Source organism: Sitophilus oryzae, unplaced genomic scaffold (genome assembly GCF_002938485.1).
Source record: "Sitophilus oryzae breed Bouriz unplaced genomic scaffold, Soryzae_2.0 scaffold_179_pilon_pilon, whole genome shotgun sequence".
NCBI classification, from domain to species: domain Eukaryota; kingdom Metazoa; phylum Arthropoda; class Insecta; order Coleoptera; family Curculionidae; genus Sitophilus; species Sitophilus oryzae.
Window position 1 is genome coordinate 7,507,469 of NW_022146501.1, and position 24,235 is coordinate 7,531,703.

The window sequence follows — 24,235 nt, forward strand, 5'->3', positions numbered from 1 at the left end:
TCTAACTTTCTGTGTGTTTTCCACGTGTACTGTGTTTTCGTTTGTATTTTAATCTTTGTGCATTTATTGACAATTTTGTGATTTAGTTTTAAAGACTTTTCCTGTAGTTTAATTAATAGAACAATGGGAATGGGCTACTGCTTTTGTGTGGTAGAAGCCAACTAACAAAATTAATAATAGAAATTTTTTCTCGATGTTCGTTTGTATCATGAAAGCAAAATCAGAAATAAAAGGGATGTTAATATAAGACAAAAATATACGAAACTAATTTTATTCAAAATCAATAATTGTTAAAAGCATTATATTTAGTCTTACTATTTTAAAATAAAAAAGACATTATAATGTAAAGACTAAAAATAGAGACTACATAAGGCTAATTATAATGCTTACACAGTTACACACAGACTGTCTTATTGTAAATTATTATTGTTTTTTTTTCATAATATAAAAGAGTATTTACAATGCAACAATGTAAATAATTATATTTTTTGTATCTAGCTTGATTTATGTATAAACTTATATGTACATTATATTTGTTTAATAAAAAATATGTTAATAATAAAGAATTACTTTTGTTTCATTTTAAACCAGGACTGATGTTGATTATTGATCATAAATACCATGGGCAGTAAAAGAAACAATAGACAGTAAAAAATGTACTGTTATACTTTGTTTTGCTGCAATTTTTAAGTCGAGTGAAATAGATATGCAATTTGTACTACAAAGTTTTTAAGACAGTTCCTTAATTGAGGTTTTACTAAATTATTTTTGAATTTTAAAAAAGTGAAATAGATATGCAATTTGTACTACGAAGTTTTTAAGACAATTTCTTAATAATTGTGGTTTTACTAAATTATTTTTTGAATTTAAAAAAAATCGTACCTGTGACTTTTTTTCATTCGTTTTATTTAATAATAATTGTCTAACACAACAAAGTCTACTTAGAACGATATGATATAAATATAAATGAGTTCATTAAAAAATGGCCTAATTAAAATTAGTACCTAAATAAGCAAAAATTATCCCCTCATAAAACAAGAAATTAAGGAGTTCAGTAAAAGGATTGCAACTATATATTTTATTCAGTAAATTTTCATAATAGTAAGTATAAAAGCACAATCTTTAAAACGACAATATGAATAATGTATATTAAGATTTAACTCGAGTTTCAGTGAAAAAACTATATTGATATTAAAATATTTTAATACCTTCAGAATACTAATTACATGCCATAAAATAGGAGTTTTTACGATGCGGGGAAGCCTATCTAGAAAAAAGAATTTTAGAAATCAGCAATGGGATTCTGTAGCTCTGTAGCAAGAAAATTTCCTATCGAGCCTATGCGCTATTTGTATACGATTGATGAGTCACTAGACAGGGAAATGTTTACAGAATCGCACTGCAGATACCTATTACGCTACTAGGAGCCCCCATTGTGAGACAGATATAAAATAATTTTTATATACCTATTCCATAGCCTATTCTTTTAAATGTCTGTAATATTTATAATAAACTTATTTTAACGAGTAGAAGTATTGCACCAGCATCAAAATTAACACTACTTGTAAAAACTGTTGCTCCTTGAGTTTGTAATAGATATAAACAAAATAAACATTCGAAAATAACTAAATCGAAGATATCTCAAAACTTTTGGTCGAAAAAGTGTTTTGCCATAACATGTTGGATACGATTAAAATATCTCAATTGATAAATATGCGCATAATGTTACATTATCAAACTTATTTGATTTCAGAATATTTAACAAAAACTTCCAATTTTTCGAAAGATTTTAATTCAATTATTAGAACGTCTTTAACCTCAACCAAAATAAATAAAACCAAAACAAAACATATCATATGATTTGGAACTGTCCAATCAAAGTGCTTACAGATCGAGCAAGCGCAGAAAACCTCCTCCCGAACAAGGATAGACTTATGTAGGAAATGCATTGACATTCTATAGCCATCCTTCAACATCGGGACAGGAATTTAAGCGGTACTCTCCGTATATTTTATTAAAACGTATTTGATTAGGGCCATCGTAAAAAAGGTCGTCAGACACTGACTCTAAATATAAACAGGTAGAAAGTTTAGCTTCCAGTTATTTCAATGTTTACAATATAAATTCCTCTTTTTTATTGTTACTAAGAATCTACAACAGTAAATACTTCAATTTTTATTAATGTTTAAGTTACTTTTACTCTTATTTTTTTTTAAAAAAGAATGTACCTAGTAGAAATATAATGGTCCCTATTTGAAAAACGTTAAATCAAATATAATATTTAAAATACAGTTGTCCTCCTTGTACATGACTACAATACAACTAAAACTAATTTTAATTTAATAAAAAAAACAAGTGGTTGTAGAAAAACCTTAAATATGAAGGTATAATAACAGGAAGGTATAATAACAGATATCATACCAACCATACATAGAGTATGTCATATTATAAAAATGTTTTGAATTTTTACTAGAATCGACCCTTGATAAAAAAAAGGACTAGATTATAGTTTCTCTTTGATCCAGTCTGTATACTATTTCTTTGGATTTTCTGCACGTGTGCATAAACTACACTAAAACACTATATCTTATGGAAAATAAAATATTGTGCGTTGAATTTGAGGGATTTCATCTAAAAAATTATTAGTTTGGAAGAAAACCGGCAACAAGCGGCAGAAAATTATAATATTTTAGTGCAGTCTACTGGTCGCAACGACCAACGGACGGCCAGGACGTTAGTGTGCGCTATATCATTTGATTTAATGGTTTTAGAGGTAGGTGCGACCTGGCCGGTGCGACCTGGTCGTCAGTGTGTTCGAGCCCTAAGTGCAAGCAAAATATTTAAAAGAATGTTTTTTTTTATTGAAACTACCGTATGATCGAATAAAAACGGCGTCAGCGATGGCTATGAAATGAAGATCGCTGTCATTTTATATGTAAAATTATATGGGAAATGTCAGCGATTGTCATTTCCCAGCCAACTGGACGCCATTTTTTTTCGATCATATGGTACTTCGTAATATGTCAATGTTAAGAGTTATTTTTTAAGCATATGCAGTTAAAAATAAGTATAAGAATGTGGTATGGGTAAAAATAATTAATGTAGTTTGTTTCTACAATTGTTAGTAATAGCCTTGTTTATAAGGGTAATAGACACTGATATGATTAGAATTAATACTAGTAATTTTTTGTGTACAAATTTAAAATTACAGTGAATACAAATAATATGTTGAATATGGAATACTGCAAATACACCGTACACTGTTCGGTTTTTATATGATTCAAAATAAAAAATATATAAATTGTAAAATTAGTAATTTTTTAATGGCCATAATGCGTTCTTTCAAAATCATCGAACAACTAAAACATTTCCATAGATCCAGTGACGTACCGTGACTTTGAATTTTGAGATCAAAAACCTTTGAATAAGAAGACTAAGGAAGGAGCATAATGCTATCCATGTATTCATGCATGGTGGGCGGAAAAAGCTTTCTAGGGTGGGGATCCTTGACAGTTGTGTTTGACGGTTCATTTGACACATTTGAATTTGATTTGAAATTTTGTGGATTTGTCAGTCTTTACGGAGCTTATTTTATGTTATTTATTATTTATTCTACTACTGATAGTTGTATAAAGGTAGTAAATCTAGATGGAAATTGTGGCAGAACTTAAATTAACAGTGACATTATCGCGATTTATCGAAAAAGACTCTAAAATTGTTGGTTGTGTAGCGTGCGGTAGATCTCGGTAAAATTGAGGTGAAATAATGGAACAACTTTTCGCTAGTAGTAACTATATAATATACATACGTGTAGTAAACCGATCATTTATGAAATTCACTTAAATTAACTAAATTTATATTTTCTTGCATTTTAGCTTTTATTTACTACTTGTCAAAGATCAGATGTCAAAAGAATTTTGATACGTTAATTTGACTTACCTGCTTCAGTAGCGTATCGGATGTTTGTGTTAATAAATACTTATTATAACTTATCTATTTTTATTAGAATTATATATTTTTATAACAATTTTAATAACTACCAACATTTATTCACAACGTAAAATAAAATAACAAATTATTGAGTCTACCCTACATCATAGTTTTACATTTTTTAAATAAAATTAGAACGGCACTGATAAACCGGAATTTAAGTCGGCCATATTTGAGGCCCATCGCGGTGTACCTAAGATTTTTGATATGCTCCTTCCTTAGTCTTCTTATTCAAAGTCAAAAACTGAAACAATAATTTGTCAAAAAAATAATATTACAGCTATATGTTTTATTTTGCATAAAAGCTAAGTACAACACAAATCTTAAATACGTGGACTATTATAACAACAAATACATCGTAAAAGACTATTTTGGTAGCATTCTGAACTAGAATTCAAGTTAAACATTTTAGAAAATAATTTAAAGGAAAAATGTTAATTCAGTTAATATTAATTTTTGTATACTGCTCAGATTTATCTGGTCTTCTATCATATATTTTGGAAATTTGAGAATTACCTGAAGATTTTCATCTAAAAATTGGCATTGATAGTGGTGGTGGATCACTTAAAGTTTGTCTGAATGTGCTCCCTGAAAATGATCCCGAATATTTCAAGAAATATAAAAGTGCTGGAATTAATAAACTATTCATAATTGGCTTAGGACCAAAGTTGTCTGAATCTTATGCTAACATTAAAAGCCTCTTTGAGACGTTAGATCTGCAGTCCATATGTGGAATTTGTTCCTATACTTTTGCCGCTGACTTTAAGCTTATCATGATTCTCCTTGGTCTTCAGTCAAATTCATCCACTCACATTTGCCCATGGTGTGATGTAAATGTAAAGGAAATGGAAATTAAAGGATCATTCAGAACTATAAAAAGTATTACAGAAAATACAAATTTATGACAACAATCTGGAGGAAATATAACAAAAGCTAAAGATTTTAGTAAGCGTTTTTGTTTGAAATATTTTGGACTATATTTGGAGTTTGGAATATTTTGTTTAATTTTTTTGTATTTTTTAAACTGTTGTTCAATGAACCGTATAAAAAAGGGCAATTATTTTTTAGAAAACTGTATAAACATACCTTTAATCATTGGTGACGAAGAAATACCTGTCTTAAAGTATATTTCCCCTCCTGAGCTTCACCTTTTGTTAGGTGTGGTTCAAAAACTATTTGATTGTCTTGAATTGGAGAATACCAATGTTGCAACAGAATGGATAAAAAAAAGCGGGATTGAAACTAGATCATTATATGGAAAATGTAGCGGAAATAACGCCAGACAACTTTTAAAGAAAGTGGATATTTTGAAGACGATATCGCCCGGTAAAGAGTCCTATTCAAAGTTTTTAGAAGCAAAAACCTAAACATCCCTTTTTTTCTAGGAATAAATATATTGCAGTGTTTTCTGCATTCAATCAAGTAGTTTCGAGTTGTTTTGGTCAAGCACTAAACAAACATTTTGAACATGACATCGAACAATTTAGATTGGAAATACTCAACTTAGGTATTAAGATAACTCCAAAGATTCATGCAATTCTGCATCATGTGCCAGAGTTTATAAAAGCAAATCACAGAGCTCTAGGATTTTACTCGGAACAAGCATCTGCGGGCAGGTTCGTTTTTCCTTTAAATTATTTTCTAAAACGTTTAACTTGAATCCTCGTTCAGAATGCTACAAAAATAGTCTTTTACGATGTATTTGTTGTTGACTTTAAGCGTATTTAAGATTTGTGTTGTACTTAGCTTTAGATAAATTTAGCGATAAAACCACTTAGTTAGGGAAGAAATATAATTATTCTAACTTATTAGTTAACATTTTTATGCAAAATAAAACATATAGCTGTAATATGATTTTTTTGACAAATTATTTCTCAGTTTTTGGTCTCAAAATTCAAAGTCACGGTACGTCACTGGATCTATGGAAATGATTTAGTTGTTCGATGATTTTGAAAGAACGCATTATGGCCATTAAAAAATTACTAATTTTACAATTTATATATTTTTTATTTTGAATCATATAAAAATCGAACAGTGCGTAGAGAAATCCCAGGTGAATAAACGAGCGGCACTAAAAAGTTTTTTTAAATGTTCGTTAAATCTCAAAAAAATATAAAATTTTCAACAATTTTTTTTCGCAAAAAAACTCATTGGCGTGTTTCTGAGGCCGAAATATACTACCAGTTCAAATATCTGCACTTATTTCTGGGACACCCAGTATAATAAAACACCGGTGACACACAGTTCAGTTTAATATAATAAAAGAAACGACATATGATATAAAAATGTTCTTTATTTTTATATATAACTTTATACAATAACAACATACATATATTAAAAAAACATGAATAAAAAACGTAATAGAAAATTTTTATTCATTAAATTAGGGACAGTCTTATTAACAGTAACATTTCGACAGACCCTGGACTTTTGTCTATCTCAGAAAAAAAAACATCTCCTTGTACTGAGAACCTCACTTCAACACAATATATTACAAATAGACCCATTTTTTATAGAAAAAAATATAAACATTTAAATACAACTGTTTGTAGAGATTTTGAGAAGTTCTACAAATAGTTTTAAGAAAAATTAAGTGAATACCAGACCAGGAACAACTGTTTGACAGCATTTATTTGAAAACATATTTTCGAGATTTGATTTTAAATAAACATTAATGTCATTCTTGAAACGCTATGTGATAAATTTGGTCGATGTGACTGACGAAATGCACTTCCAAACCCTCAGTAATAAATGACTGAAGATCGTTGAAATCCTTCTTGTTTTCTTCGGGAAGAATGATGCATTTGACACCAGATCTTTTAGCCTGGAAGAAAAATATTTAAACGTTAAACAATCTGCTGTAAAGTCTGCCTGACTCAAGAAAAATTAACCTAATAGGACTGCTCGTTCAATCGAAAGTGTCTGCCAGGTGCATGCGAAAACTCTTCACTTTGTGACGTCATTGTAGTCCTTGTCATGATAGTGTGTGTATTGTTGGTTGCCGTATGCAAAACATTCATTATTTAGTTTATTTAAACAGCTTATATGTATGCAGTATAGAAAATTAACTGTATAAATCATATTAAATATTCGCATAATGCATTTTTAAGAACAACAGTTCCCAGCATCACCTTTTGCAGGCATCCTTTTTTTTACTTCCATATTTTGCTTTAAAATAATTAATAAGCAATATCGTAGGCACTTAGTAAGCACTTAGTCACAATCCACAACGCAAAATGAACGTATTTATAAACTCTATAGCTCTAAAAACAACACCTTTTTCACATTTAAAATCGACAAAATAGTTAACTCAAAACTCAGCTGTTATTTTTATTAGTTTACCATAGGCAACCAGTAATACACACTATCATGACAAGGACTACAATGACGTCACAACTGTCAGCTGAAGTGCGGGAAGAGGCGAACGTACGTCTTATGAGGATGAGCAATCCTATTAGTTTACCGTTCTTGTGCCTAACTAATCAGGGATGCTTTCCACAGACGACATACATAAATGACAGAAAACACAATTTACGTATGCATTTAAATTAAAATGACAGATACAACTGTCATTGTCATGTATCCTCTCGTTGGGCAGACTATAGCTAAGTTAAATTTACAGGGTGGTACGAACTGTGTTCCGGAAACTTCGGCTGCATATTCTGCAGATAAAAATAAGTAAAAAGTTCCTATAAATGTATGTCCTAAAATGCTTAGTTTCAGATACAGAGTGTAGAAGTTTCATTTTTATTTCGATTTTTTTCCAAATAATTTCTGAAGTAACGTCAATATTTGGATGAAAATTGGTGTTTGGGAGTTTTTTAACATGAAAAATTTGATTTTGATGTATTTATGACTCCTACTTGTAGAGGGCGCCACCTACATATTTTTTAACTGGTTTGAAGAGTAATAACTTTTCGTCCGTACCTGTATCTATAAAACTACCTGAGTAATAAAATATACATTTACGACGTTTTTTACGTAAAAAAGGTCTCTTGGTAAAAAACTACGAGTAATGGTTCTCGAAATATTTGGAATCGAAATTATCAATACCTGTCATCACTGACATAAATTAAACATGTTGACACTAAATAGTTATTAGACTGAAATCATAAATTTGAAATGTTTTTGTGCCAAAAGTTCAACAGGAACTGTTTTATCATCATTCAGTCAAATAACATCTACCAACAGGTTTATTTTTTGTCAATAATGACATGTATTGACTATTTCCATTCTAAATATCTTGAGAATAGTTGCTCGTAGCGATTTTTACCAAGACATTTTTTACGTAAAAAATCACGAAAATGTATATTTTTTCACTCAGTAGTTTTATACAGGTACAGACTAAAAGATATTACTCTTCGAACCAGTTAAAAAATATGTAGGTGGCGTCCTCTACAAGAAGAAGTTATATTTACACATCAAAATCAAATTTCTCACGTCAAAAAACTCTCAGACATTATTTTTCATCCAAATATTGACGTTACTTCAGAAATCGTTTGAAAAAAATCGAAATAAAAATGAAGCTTCTACACCCTGTATCTCCAAAAGTAAGCGTTTTAGAACATACATTTACACGAACTTTTTTACTTATTTTTATCTGCGGAATATGCTTCCAAAGTTTACGGAATATAGTTCGGACCACCCTGTATATTAACAAACGTAAGAATAAATATTTTAAATAACAGACAGCAAATGTTTCATAATTATTTGCTGTAAATAAGTTAACCATACAGATAAATATATTTCAGACTTTTATAATTAATTAAATAATAATTAATATTATTATTTACCAAAAAATACTTACTGCTATTGTTTTCTCCTTGATACCACCCACTGGCAAGACTTTACCCATAAGCGACACCTCTCCTGTCATGGCGAGGTCCTGCCTGATTGGTTTGTTTTTGGCCAATGACAGAAGCGCCGTCACTATTGTACAGCCCGCACTAGGTCCGTCTTTAGGTGTGGCGCCCTCTGGTACATGTAAATGCAGGTGACTATATGACAGAAGGAAAGAAAAAACACATGAACAATGACCCCACTTAGTTTGTAGAATGTATAAAAATAAATCTAAGCCAAAAATATTTGCGAGTTAGAACAAACTGAATGTGAAACATACCTGCCAAGTAAAAATTTATTGGTTGGATCGGTTTTAGTCAGATAATTCCTGGCTACAGTTAAAGCTATTTTTGCAGATTCTTTCATAACTTCGCCCAAATGCCCCGTAAGTTCTAACGAACCTTCTGTATCTTTGTCAGGCGATGTATCTCTTCGAGTCGTCGTTTCTACGTATAATGTCGACCCACCTGCCAAAAAATTGTATTCAATATACTTCAGAGGAAAGGTCATACAGTGATATGTTACAGTGAAAATCAGTGATCGTTAACATTCACTAGGAAATGCTAACAATAATCCAGTTATATTACGATTTAAACCCGACAAAATTCAGAAAGTTTTGAAAATTGGTAGGTATGTTGGGGATAGCATGAGGATTACTAAACCGAAAAGTTCCCACCCCTAAATAGTGTGCGTCATCCCCCAGGACATCGTTTCTACCCCCATTATGAGTTTTTTTAGATAATCTCGGCAACGGTGCAATTCTCGACAAAAATGCCTATATAGGAAATTGTTTTTCATAAAATTCTCTATCAAAAGATAATTACACTTTTTCTCTAAAGTTAATAATAAAGTGGCAAATAGGGCGCAAATATAAGGGTTGGTTATGACTAGCACTATCTGCAGTTCAATCTAATTTAAAGTTTAATGTTTAACGCTAACAAAAAGCAGTAACCACTAAATTATACTTAGAATTTAAATATACGTTCTTCTCTTACACTCCTCTACCCCTATAAAAAGGGTGATTTGAACTTATTTCCACATCACCCTAGAGGTAAAGTATTTGATGCGTTTTTTCAAGTGGTATCCCCTGTAGGCCTAATCCACTAATTATCAAATGTTAACTAGTAATCTTCGTCATCTTCCACAGGTTCAGCATTCAAGCATGACTGTCCATGGCAATGATAACACATTGTAGAGCAACGCAAGCCTGCTCTTCTGCAGCTCCATCTGTATTCGCACCCTAATTTGCATGAACATGAAATAACTGTTAAAACAGATGCGGGGGCTGGCTCTTTGTTTGTCATTGTTGGGGTTAATATACCGCCAACTTTTTTCCACCCCCAGTCGGTAGGTTCGAGCATAACTCCTCTCCATGTTTGAATTTGGTGAAAAAGCCGATACGAGTGTTGCCGAGCTGCAGCAGAAGTTGGTGGTAGTTTTGACAGTGTTGTTGGCTTTACCAACAAGTTTGTTGAAGTACATAAATCGGTATTCATCTAGACTGCTTTCTGCTGAGGTACAGTTGTATAAAGCTAAAATAAATTGCTCTCCTACGTTTGCAATTTCTTTATGAGTAGATTTCATTATTGAAAGTTTGCACAATATGTTGTAAAACACTTCTTTTAGCGAATACATTGATTGCATTAAACTTTACTTTGGAAAAAAAAGCCGAGGTTGTGTCACAACCGCTAATGGCGTGTACAAATATTATAGTATTTTTGCAATTTTTTAAAAAAGTTGCGGATTGTAAATCTTGAGAACTAACTGTAAATCCTTTGGCAAGTATTACCCTGTTTTTCTTTTAAAAATTTGATAACTTTGTCAGAGGGAGAAAATGCAATAAGAAGAACTAGCAGGTCAATGTCTTGCCCTACTATAACCGTTGTATCGCAATTATTAGATTTTTCTATAGCAGTTTGAATTATTAATAAATCGGCGTCATCCGCAGCAACAAATACTTCTATACCTACTTTCCTAAACTCTTTACTTCTTTTACCTCCTATACTTCTTTCCTAAATTTGTTTACTAGTTCTGTGATTAAACGTTCTTTGTTAAGCAAATTACTTAGGAAGTTCTGCTGAGTTTCAGAGACATCAAACTAAATATCGGCTTTACACGATTGACACGACGCACTTTTAGGCCTATAGGGGATACCACTTAAAAAAAACGCATCAAATACTTTATCTCTAGGGTGATGCGGAAATAAGTACAAATCACCCTTTTTATAGGGGTAGAGGAGTGTGAGAGAAGAACGTATATTAAAATTCTAAGTATAATTTAGTGGTTACTGCTTTTTGTTAGCGTTAAACATTAAACTTTAAATTAAATTGAACTGCAGATAGTGCTAGTCATAACCAACCCTTATATTTGCGCCCTATTTGCCACTTTATTATTAACTTTAGAAAAAAAGTGTAATTTCCTTTTTGATAGAGAATTTTATGAAGAACAATTTTCTATATAAGTATTTTTGTCGAGAATTGCACCGTTGCAACGCGTGTTGCCGAGATTATCTAAAAAAGCTCAAAATTGGGGTAGAAACGATGTCCTGGGGGATGACGCACACTATTTAGGGGTGGGAACTTTTCAGTTTATTAATACATATTATGTCCTGATTATTTCCACCAATTTTGAAAACTTTATGAATTTTGTCGGATATATCGCAATTTGAGCCATAATATTACTGAACTACAATTACGCACTGGACTCTTCCTAGTAATTTCTAACATTCACTAGTGAAAGTAAAATTTACTAAAGGTTGCCAGTAAAAGTTATTCTATTGCACAGGGCGAGTGTGGCGAGGAAGAATGTTGGTGGAAGTTAGAACAAATAAAAATAAACTTTTGAGAATATTGGATCACCTCAACATTCAAGGTAATCCACATATCTCAAAATTACAATTTACTTCTTTAGTATATTTATTAAAAATTATAGAAAATAACGACATAACGTTCTAAATATTAAAAGGAAAAACAATTAAAAAAAACAAATCACTGTCAAACAGATTTTCGACTTACCCATTGCTGTCCAAGCTAAACCCATTACTACACCAGGTGGCGTGACTTCGTACATCCTGTCATGCGTGAATACTGGTTTACCTACGAATTCTTGAAGATTAGTTCCTCCTACATCGATAAATTGCGTTTCTTCTTTAACTACTTTGAAGGCTACTTTCCTTACAACCTACAAAATCACAATTTGTAAAAGAATTCTTTACAGAATTAACTTATAAGCAAATGTTGTACCATTTTATTCTTAAAAAAATGCCAAAAATCACCACTGAAATGTTTTACCTTCATTAAAAAAATAATAGTTTGTTTAAATACCTACCTTTTCAATATGCTTTTGTAAGTTTCGTACACCCGACTCCCTACAATAATTTCTTATCAAAATGTTTAAAGCTTCGTCTTCTACTTTGATTTGATCGTCTTTCAAGCCACTATCTCTCATTGCTTGAGGCAATAAATATTGTTTAGCTATAGCTAACTTTTCCTCAGCTACATAACCAGACATATCAATCATTTCCATACGATCTCTGCAAGGAAAATTAATATTAATAGACTTTATTATACGTCATAGTTAGTTTTAGACGAAAATACCCTGTATATTAATAATTTTAACATACCTAAGCGGTTCTGGAATTGTGTCCACCACATTTGCCGTACAGATAAACAAAACTTTTGACAAATCAACAGGAACATCTAAATAATGATCTAAGAAGTTGGAATTTTGTTCTGGGTCTAGTAATTCTAGTAAGGCTGAACTTGGATCGCCTGAATAACCTCTGAAAATTTTGGATCATGTTAAATATCTATTTTTTGAATATTTTTTGATTTTCTGGCTACTTACTTTCCAATTTTGTCTACTTCATCGATCAAAACTAGTGGATTTTCCGTTCTGGTTTTCTTTAAACATTGAATTACTTTTCCAGGCATGGCTCCTACGTAGGTACGTCTGTGACCTTTAATTTCAGCGACATCTGTCATACCACCAACGGAGAATCGGAAGTATTCCCTGTTTAGTGCTCTAGCAATTGATCTAGCTGGAAAATACATTAATATATCAGAATTTTGTACTTCTATACACACAAGTTAAAAATAAAAATCAGAAGTGCGTTTTTTGTTAGTTATTGTTAAAAATTATATATTTCTTTTTCATTTTCCGAAAAATTTAAAACAAAATGTTTTAGTGCAGCAGGTTGATTCTGCTGTTAATATTTTTTAGTTGTTAGAGAAATTGTTTGACGGTGTATCGAAGCCTTGCAATGATGTGGATATGGTATCCTATATTACCCACATTCTGCATATTTGTGTATTTATTAGTTCAAAATAATTTTAATTTTCTACACAATAAATTACGAAAATTATTTTTAATTATATCAGTGCCACTATCAATAATTCTACAAGCTTTTGTGAGCTTGTAGACGGCAAGAGGAAACCAGGTGGACAACACAAAAGGTACTAAGATTTTCCATGAAAACTTAACTCAGTTAACAAGGACAACCAAACAGTAAAGAAGCAACAAAGCAATGAGATTTGAATATCCGGAGTGCGGAAGGCATATAAAATCACGCATCGGACTTTTCAGTCACAGAAAACCTCATGAAAGAAAACGCCCTGTAACTAATTGACTGCCTGCTGGTTCTCAAAATTTAAGAATTATTATTTTGGAATTTTTGAAATTAAATAACTCAATTATCCGATCTACCACCTCTTAAATACTTGCGCTTATTTATGAGACACCCTGTATATTTTGCATTGAGAAATTCAAAAATCTTATTATCATTGTCCTTTTTTTTAAATTTTTAATTGACTTGGAAAACACCGAGAAAGACAGCAAAATACCCTCAGGGTGCAGCCAAACTATCCTAAAAACGGCGTAACGGCGCGATGACCTTGAATAGATTTCCAGTAATTCTATTGGCTGAAACATTCATCTGTCAGAAATTTTATCTGTCAAATTCATCTGTCAAAAATTTCAGCCAATAGAATTACTGGAAATCGATTCAAGGTCGTTACGCCGTTACGCCGATACGCCGTTTTTAGGATAGTGTGGCTGCACCCTCAGATAAAAAGTAGTTCCAATGTACCACACGATTTATCTCGCTCTCAGGGAAATAAGTAAATATAGAGACGCCCTAATAATAAGATTGGTACATCACTGAACTTACCAATTATTGGTACATGTTAGATTGGATATTCCACTTAATTTACATATTTTGTATTATTTAGTAATTTTATATACATTAACAATTATCGAACACACAATAATTATCTAGATTTTTTTATTATACTGTATATACTTACTATACATACACCAGTACACCTCATTCGTGCCATGAATTTTGGTACGACTGATATTGGAGATGGAGAACTACCCTCTATAAAACCGTCCCAGATACTGGCTTTTGTCAAAGCCCTGGGACTGTATGATGAGTTATGACTCAAGAAAGGGGGATACAATGGATCTGTTAAGGTCGCAGTGATTAACCCCCCTCCCACTCATAACTTTTTTTAAATATTAATAATTACCAGTAATTAGCATTAATGTACCAACGTATTGAAAATTGTTATTTCTTTGTTAAGTACGGTTTAGAATCCTTAAAATAACAGCAAAAATAATCGAAAATCAACAATGAAATAATAGTTTTGTTTAAATTTCTTGAGGGAAATTTAAACAAAACTATTACTACTAATTAAATTTCTCTGAGGGAAATACCGCAAATAATCGATATTTTTGACTCCGCCCCTAATCATATGCTTCATTCCTTTAAAGCTTCACGATTTGTTCACCAGAGGCAGCACATTTTGTCGAGAGGTTGAACAACTTTAAAAATATATAAACAAGGGTAATATCATTATACAGGGTGTAAATAAATAAGCGCGAAAAAATGGTATAAAGTACTATTTCATCATTTTTGGTAAATTTTTAACTTAGCATTTATAAATATAAAAGAACCTAGTTTATACGTAGGTACTGTTCAGTAATATCAATGTACAGGGTGTATACCGGGTGCGTCTCAAAAGTGGCTCACCCCTATAACTTTTTTATTTTTTCAGACAAAAAAACGAGATTTGGTATGCTGTATATGACATAAATTAGGATTGATTGACGTATTCAATTGTTTTCGGCCACTACCTGTTTCACAGGAAATGACTACAACTTCTGATTTTTAAATGGTACCCTCGGTATGTTTTTACTTTATTTGATAGAAAATGTCACTCTGAATAGAATGACATATCATATGTCAACTTTTGACATTTTGGATTAAAACAAAATTGTATTATTTTAAATGTCAATCTAGAATGCCATGGTTGGGTTAAAAACACTAATTTTTAGTCAAGGAGCATTGATGAAAAATAGATTGTATGAAAAATAGATTTGATCATCTAATGTTTTTAATGTTTTGTCCTGGCCAGTTAAAAGATACCCAAATCGTATTTTTAATCATATCTCACTTTTTCCAAATGTAACGAGGTTGGCTCATTAGCATATTTGGAAAAAGCATTTTTTTACTAATAATTTAATACCACACACTTGATATTTCAAGTCAAATTATTGTTATGAACCGCATGTTACAATTTCCAATAAACCATATGAGAAAATGTCAAAATTTGACATATGATACATATATCATTCTATTCAGAGTGCCATTTTCTATCAAATAAAGTAAGAAAATACCGAGGGTGCCATTTAAAAATCAAATGTTTTAGTCATTTCCGGTGAAACAGAAAGTGGCTGAAAACAATTGAATACGTCAATCAATCCTAATTTACGTCATATACTAACATACCAAATTTCGTCTTTTTATCTGAAAAAATAAAAAAGTTATAGGGGGTGAGCCACTTTTGAGACTATATAAAAAGTATGAAAAAATCAGATAATTTTTTTTTTATATAAAATTTTCACTCTCGTTACAGAAGAAAATGGATAACTGTATAAAACTCAACAATAAAAAAAGGAATAACAAACCTATACTAGTTTTTCCTACACCTGGAGGCCCATGAAAGCACAAAATCTTTCCTTGAGTACTGCCTTTCAACTGACTTACAGCAATAAATTCCAAAATTCTCCTTTTAATATCTTCCATGCCATAATGGTCTTGATCCAATATTTCTGAGGCTCTCTGCAAATTTAGATTTTCCTCACTTTGAATACCCCAAGGCAAGGAAGTTAACCAATCTAAATAGTTTCTTGTAACACTAAAAACACAAAATTATGTCTTAACAATATGACTAAAATAATAATTTAATATAACCAAATTTAACTTTTTTTTTCTTGTGTGAATTTAACAGTATCTTACTTGAATTCTGAACTGTGGCTTTCTAGGAAATTCAATTTATTTAATTCTTCGTCAATGACAGCACTAACTGCTTGAGGGAGAACCTTGTCTTTGATTCTTTCCCTGAACTTGTCACCTATAGCGTCTTTATCTTCCTTTTCCAATCCCAGTTCTTTCTTTATCACTTTAAGTTGTTCCTGTAAGATGTACTTCCGGTGATGTTGCTTAACTTTTTCCTCGACTTCTCTGCCGATCTTCTGTTGTAGTTTGGACAGTTCATATTCTTTTTTCAGTAGGGACAGGGATAACATCAGTCGTTTTGGAATCTGAATTTTTTAGAAAATTATGAAGCATGTTTTATGTTTTCAAAAATATTACTACTTTTTTTCTGATTTTGTGCAAAATGAGGTATTAAGATATGATTTATATAATATAATAACTTATTTCTGATTTGTTTTTGACACATGCCCATTATGGATGTAAAAGATATACTCACGTCCATTTCTTCTAAGACTTCTTGTAATTCTTTGCTTTCGGCCGCTGTAAGGGCTGCTCCTAAGTCAGAGAGATAGACTGGATTGTCTACTACTCTCTGACCTTGATGCATCATCTGCTGTAAACTGTCCCTGTTAAAATTAAAATAAACAATCGGTCTTTGCAGTGCTCTAAATTTTATAATTTTGAATTGACCAGTAATATGAAAATAAGTTATAGTATTTCCGAAATCAATTAGAAGCATAGAGACTCAATTTTTTTTTCTCGACGATGACGAAAAAGGCGACGACAAAGACAGTACCGAAATTAAGATTCGCAATGTATTTCAGATAAACTGTCCTTCCTTGAAGAATGTATATCTGACCAAAAAGTTATCAAAATTCTTGAAAACGCTTGATAAAATGGACCTCGCTATTGTAAAAATGCAGTGGGAGCAACTCACCTTGCTGCGCCGCACAGGTTCATGTGAGATTGCGCAGCACAGTTCTACAAGATACTCCTGCACCTTGATAATGTAAATTTAACGCTTAGTGCGCTTGGGAGAGATTGTTCTCCAAAAAATCGCAAGATTGATTCATAAGAAGCTTAAGTGGTTAATTGAATAATAATTTATAGATGAGTCTTTGACAAAACATAAATAAGCAAGTTGAAGCTCAACTTAAGCTACACAATAATTGTATATCTTTTATATCTACACATCTATCTTATAGGACAGACTATAACGAAAATGCAGGAGAAACGAAGAAGGATTTTCGGTGCGAATATTTGGACATGCAGCACATGGAATGAGGAAATTTAAGAGTGAGGTGAGGAGATAATCCTCCAAAAGATACAAAGCTTTACAAGAAGCTTGAGATGACTTGGCAATTTACAGACAGGGTTGCCACAAGAATATTTTTGATTGTACACAACTAGACCATAAAAATGTAGCATTTTGTAGCCATCCATGACCAATAACTATAAACTAGGGTGGGTTGCCAACTTTCAAAATAAAAATAGTGGACGAGAGGGTAAAAAAGAGGCACAGGTGAAATTTTTTTTGAAATATCGCCCAAATGTCTAGAATTTACCAAAAAGTTACATCAACAGTATGCGATTAATGGTCCTTTCTTTTAAAAATATTTATACACAAATCTTGTTAAAATAAAACAAACCGTTTTCAACAAAACCTTTTTTTTAATTATTGTTCATTGTCAATGTTTATCGCTTCCACAAATATTTCTTGTACATAAATATTTCTTCGTTTTCTTTTCTGCCAAACCAAACCAAAGGAGTGGGAGTAGTGAAAGACATAGATTAACAGTTTTTTAAAGGACTGTGGCAATAGACGAATATTTTTTAGATTTTGATGGTATGTAAAAAAGATGACTTTTTCAATAGGTGAATATAGTGAGAATAGTTTTATAGAGGGTATCGGCTTTAGGAATTTCATGTTCGACTGTGCAAAGAATAAGTTCCAGAGGAATCGTGAAAGATAAAGAACAAAAAGCAGCAAAACAAGTGACAATATTCGTTTGTCCCGTGGAATTCCTGCTTATAAGATCCATGAGCATATTATTAGAGGACGTATTTATTCATTGTATACTGCGGGTAGGCTACAATAAATTTGTCATCGTTTAATATTTTGTTATTGTTAGTTTACAACTCATGGACCAAGTCAGGAAATACGTGAAAAGCAATATGGCGCCGAAAATTATGACGAAAGTTTCAAACTTCGTAAATTTTGGCTGATTATACAGGGTCGCTGTTATGTATGGAAACGGTCGATTATTACGTAAAATATAGGAGGTACCGCAAAAAGTTAAATATAAAAGTTATAGGGTTCATAAATATCTATTAGCGGGTAATAAATTTAAGTATACAGGGTCGGTCATAAAGTCGTGGCACATCAAAGTTTCATTTTTTTAAATGGAACTCCTTGTATATTATTGCATATCTCGGTTCTTCCTTCAATTCTAATCAAAAATCGAAATACACAATGTACCTCAAACCAGGGGCGTAGATAGGTGTATGCTATGGGGGTGGTACTATGATTAAATCGCAAAAAAAATCACCGTCGGAATTTTTTTGTCGAATTAAAACGACGGCGATTTTTTTGTCTTCAAAAAGATATAAAAACATAACACAAAAATTAAAATATAGATTTGTAAATAACATACACAAAAATGAAACAACGACGTTTATTAGTTAATTTTCTATAAACTATAAATAAAAAAATCTAAACTATCAAAAAAACTATAAAAACTATAAATAAAACTACAAAACAAAATCAAGTTTTCTATTACGCTGTTTGGAAAACCTATCAATAACAGCATCAACATTTATTTCAATATCTTTATGGATATTGATTAGAGTTAACCCCACTAATCTGTCCTGGCCAATAAGAACACTTTGTGTGCTTTTAATTAGGTCGAACATATTATAAACGATAAATCAACATAATTAAAAGCATACAAAGTGTTCTTATATGTCGGATATTAATTAAAAAAAATCCTTTCATAGTCAATGACTATTTCAATTCTCGTATCTCGTCAAGCGTCAGGGGGGGGTACTGTCCCCCAGTACCCCCCCCTTATCTACGCCCTTGCCTCAAACCAACCGTTTCCAAGTTATTGACTTTTGAAAATATCACTTAAACAATTTGATTTAATTAATCTCGATATGTTCAGTTTCATTTAACGATGTTATTTTACCGAAACTGTGTTACTTAATAATATTTGACATTAGTTCAAGTTAGCATTTATAGATGTATAAATTGGGAGTATATCAAGTCTGTAGAAATTACAAAATTTTCGTTTAACATTTCAATCCTCCAATTTATGTACATTATGTATTACGATTATTGCTTAAAATTGAAGAAATATTAAAAAAAATAAAGTTTGATTTGCCACAACTTTATGGCCAACCCTATATAAATAACCATCATTCTACAGCAACAATTTTCTGTGATTTTTCTAAGGCGTTCGATTGTGTAAATCATAAGATCCTAATTAATAAACTGCAGCACTATGGGTTCAGGGGATCATCTCTCGAATGGTTTAAGTCGTATCTGAGCAACAGAAGTCAACTTGTGAGGGTGGATACCACGTTGTCTTCTAGCAAGCCAATAGAATGTGGAGTACCACAAGGCTCAGTACTAGGCCCTATTTTGTTTCTTCTTTTTATTAACGACATTGCTAACATAAACATCAGTGGCAAAATATGTCTTTTTGCGGACGACACTAGCTTCACTTGGAGCAACAAGGACATCGCGGCACTTCATAGGATTATATCAAATGACTTAATCACCATTAAATCTTGGTGCGATTCGAACCTCCTGAGTCTCAACATTTCTAAAACTAAGGCTTTGTCGTATAAAAACTCGTTGCAGCCTTTTGTACTTGACAACACCACCATTGACGTCGTAAAATCCGTAAAATTCTTAGGGCTTGTTGTGGACAATTCTCTGAAATGGGACATACATATCGAAGCTTTGTCGAAAAAATTGAGCTCTGCCTGTTTTGCATTAAGGTCTGTTTCTAAGGAGCTTAACTTGTCAGTGGCTAGAACTGTTTATTATGCACTTTTTGAGTCGCACCTCAGGTATGCCCTTCCATTCTGGGGTACGTGTTGTGCGGCTCAATTTGACCGCATTTTCAAGCTCCAGAAGAGAGCTGTTCGATATTCACTGGGACTAAACAGCAGAACTCATTGCCGGGGCTTTTTTAGAGAATTAAAAATATTGACTCTTCCTTCCTTATTTATATTTGAATCCGTTTGCCTAATACGTAAACATGTATCAGCTTCTCAAGAAAGGCCATCTCACACTTATCCACTCAGGAACGCGGAGCAAGATCTTTATCTACCTACCCCACGCTCAGAGTTAGTTAAAAGTTCAATATTATACAACTCGAAAAAAATGCACAATCACCTGCCATTTGAAATCAAATCCAAACGTCATTTTTTCATTTCGCAGAGCATTGAACTCTTATTTACTAGACAAGGCTTTCTACGCCGTAAATGAATTATATTTGAATTGAAAATCGAATTTGATCTTGAAAACACTGGGCTAATGTTTGCTATTGCTATATTTACTAATGACATCGAAATTAATTTATTTAGAGGTCATCGATATTTTGCTATAAACTGGCTAAATATTTTTGAATATTATTTTACTTGTTTTATTCTTTGACATTGTAAACATTTATAAATGTTTATTTTAACAATAAGACTGACAATATTATTTGTATAGTGTTTTGTATTATCTTTTGTTTGTTTGTTTGTGTACCTTGTTTTTTTTTACTTTGTTAGTTAGTTTACCTTTGTCTACAAATTGAAAAATTTTTTGACAATAAAGGCTTTTATTGATTTATTTATATACTTAAATTTACTAGTAGCTAATAGGAATTTAAAACCCCATTGCAACAGTATAACAGTTTCGGCAGAATGGTATCATTAAATCAAACCAAACACATCGAAATTAATTAAATCGAATTGTTTAAGTGATATTTTCAAAAGTCAATATCTCAAACAGTACAGTAGATCTGTAAAGATCGCAGTGGAATAGACAATAGCCACGTCATAAAATTTAATAACGAACCTTACCTGTACAACGGATTCAAACTGATTATATCCCTAATGGTCTTAATGACCTCCTGCGTCAGCGCCTTAACCTCTTCCGTTTGCCTGAACTTGTTGTGCACCACGTTCTCCACCTCGGCCATGAGCAGCGGCTCCGGCTTGCCGTCCTTGGGCGCCTCGCCGCTCTCCTGCGCCACCCGCTGCGCTGTTGACTTTTCTTCGACGTTCTTGATCTCGGGATAGGACTTTTTCAGGCGGTTGTTGCGCGCCTTCCTGCGCCCTCTGGCATCGGACTCTTCTGAAATTTGGGGCACGTTAATGGACGCGTTGAACGCGGGAAAGTGCAGTTTCAACGGTTTCGGCTCGGCTACGAATAGAAAGAGGCGAGAAAACGGCGAGTTGTTTTACAGGCGTGAATGAATATACCGTGTGCTGGGGGGTGATTGTAATAAAGAGAGGCTCTGGAAATGACTGCAAAGTTATTTATGTTGGCAACAAAAATTCAATTAAATTGTTCAATTCCAAAGTCCCTTTTGTTTTTAAGGACTGAATGGAGAAATACTAATGCAATTAGCTGTCACCAGATGATGAAACTCTCCAGTTTGTAGTGCTTAAAGTCACTTGACTTACAGGGCGTTTCAAATTTATTTATCCAATACTCTGGAGAATACAGTTGAAACTAATACATTTTGACGTTACAACAGCAAAATAATACTCTAGCTAATAAATGATATGTTCACAGTATTTACCATTCAGTGTTCAAAGTATTAAGGGTACAGATAAGGAGAATTATCTTTGTGTGTGAAAACTGGTCATCAAAGAGGGAACAATTAAGATACTGTAGTAAAAGTTCTACATTTGAAAGAAGCCCCAAATAAATTTAGAAAAGGAAATAATTAAAAAGATAGATAAGCATGCGATGTCTGAAGACGCGTGTTGCGACTCTTTTTTTACTAATTTCACTTAATTTTTAACAGCTAAATTCAGTTCGAACCCTTATTAGCGGCACTGTGGTCATTTAGTGAACCCTTTCAGGTGACCATTACTTTTTCAAACAAAGTCCCATAAGAGTACCTAACCAAAACCAATCCAAATATTTGCCAAAAAGCCTAACCAAACCAATTCAAATATTTGCAATTTAAAAAAATTGAAATTTTATAATTTTGACAAAACTTTATATGGGCAAAAATGTTGTCCCCGGATTGTCTTTACAAGAGGAAAAACTTTTTTATTATTGACATTTTGAGAAAAATGCATTCTTCAAAAAAAAATTTGCTTATTCGAAAATAGTTAATCTCTTTTATATTTTTCCAAATTTCCATACTTTTTCAACGAGAATTAAGAAAAACATGAAAATATGGATGAATTTTTCTAAAAATCAAAACGCGTTTTTATGGTAATATAACTTCGTCTTCATTCTTTGATATTGATTGTTATTCATAGAATTTTAACCAACGTAATATGTATTGTTGTTTTAGAATGTTAAAAAAGCACAAAATTTATTTAGTTCAATGCTACGGGAAGGATGATGATAGTTATCGGAAAATGTGATACTTTAAGAACAGCAAAGAATATAATATTAATCAAAATTAATAATAACTATCTATCAAAGAATGAAATCGAATTGATATTACCATAGAACCTTTTGATTTTTAGGATTTAAAAAATTCAACACTATTTTCATGTTTTTCTTATTTTTCTCTGAAACGGTATGGAAATTTCAAAAAGTATAAACGGGATTAACCATTTTAGGACAACCAAATTTTTTTATGAAGAATGCATTTTTCTCAAAATGTCAATAATAAAAAAGTTTTTCCTCTTGTAAAGACAATCCGGGGACATACTGTAGATATGGCATTTTTAGAATGGAAGTTTCAGTATGACAATGCTAGTTTTAACAGAGCTAGTATTATCATATATATTCAAATAATATTCTATCTACTGATGTCAGCATAACTTACAATAAGCATATAATAATTTATATTATGATGATATTATACAACATATTATGCAACATACCTTTTGGTTCCTCATCTATATGATCAAAAATCTGTCCTGTAATTTTAATCCTTCTATGTGCCATGACAACCAATCTTAATCTATCTCCCAAATCTTGCATCTCATGAATTTGTGCAAATACTCCAATATTATAGACATCACTGGTGTTATTAACAACCTAAAAAATATGTTATTAAAACCAATAAACAAAAATAAATGATCAAACTTACTTCAGATTCATTTTCCTCATTTCTTTTTAAAAATATTCCACAATAGGGCTGATTCAACTTGACCTTTCGTCGTATTAATTCAATCAATTGTGGATTTGTAAGCTCTATAAGTTTTATAAAACGAGGAAACACTATATTTCGACTGATTGCTATTACTGGTACATGAGGCCATACCTAACAAAACAAAAATACATTCACTTATTGATAAAATACATAATTAAATACATACTTCAGGTACTGCTACAGTAGCAGGTAACTGAGGATTATATGGTTCATCTTCGGGTGGTAGATCATCGTTATCTTTACTTGTAAAGTATCGTAGTGCAGTAACAGACCTGCTGTTTTGCACAGCCCTCCTTAAAAGTCTATTCCTACTGCTAACAAGCGATTCTCTTCCGCGAGCCAAAGGTATAAGTTCCAAGTCCTTTCTACACTCACTTCTTGAGGTTAAATAGGAAAAGTCCCTCCTACCTTCACTTGATAAACGTACTAACTTTCTTGTTGTATTAACTATTCTTGGATTCTTCGCAATGTTGAGAAAATTCATTGTAGATTTCAGTATTTTGTTTTAACTCAAAAAATCATTTCAAAAATACCGAATTGTCAGATTCGAAAATTTTCTGGAAAATGACAACCTAACCTTTGACTGTGGTGAATAATCTAAATTTAGAATAATCGGTTTATAAAGAAATCTATGGCTTAAACAAAATATTAATAAAAACCTTCTTTATAATCCTTTTATATCGAATAAGACTTTGGGGTTTAAATTACTTTAAAAACTGGTTTCTAAAACAAACTCAAATTGTCTTTTGAATAATGGCTTTTCTTCTTCTTCGCACGTGGG

General features: G+C 31.9%; 1 protein-coding gene across 2 annotated transcripts; it reads right to left on the reverse strand.

Moving 5' to 3' along the window:
• Positions 1-6,311: 6,311 nt before the first annotated feature.
• Positions 6,312-24,228, reverse strand: LOC115882875 (lon protease homolog, mitochondrial). Of its 2 annotated transcripts, none has more exons than XM_030901135.1 (15): positions 24,114-24,228; positions 23,621-24,051; positions 23,392-23,565; positions 23,183-23,339; positions 21,188-21,530; positions 16,605-16,734; positions 16,130-16,434; positions 15,799-16,028; positions 12,676-12,868; positions 12,452-12,610; positions 12,157-12,361; positions 11,844-12,009; positions 9,110-9,296; positions 8,798-8,987; positions 6,312-6,814 (listed from the first exon to the last, which is right to left on the reverse strand). In XM_030901135.1, exons 2-15 carry the CDS (start codon positions 23,936-23,938, stop codon positions 6,668-6,670), a joined length of 2,904 nt encoding a protein of 967 aa, XP_030756995.1. In that variant the 5' UTR covers positions 23,939-24,051; positions 24,114-24,228; the 3' UTR covers positions 6,312-6,667. The 2 variants fall into 2 exon arrangements, with proteins under 2 accessions (XP_030756995.1, XP_030756996.1); XM_030901136.1 differs by having other exon boundaries at positions 6,313-6,814; positions 21,188-21,461.
• Between the last annotated feature and the right edge of the window lie 7 nt (positions 24,229-24,235).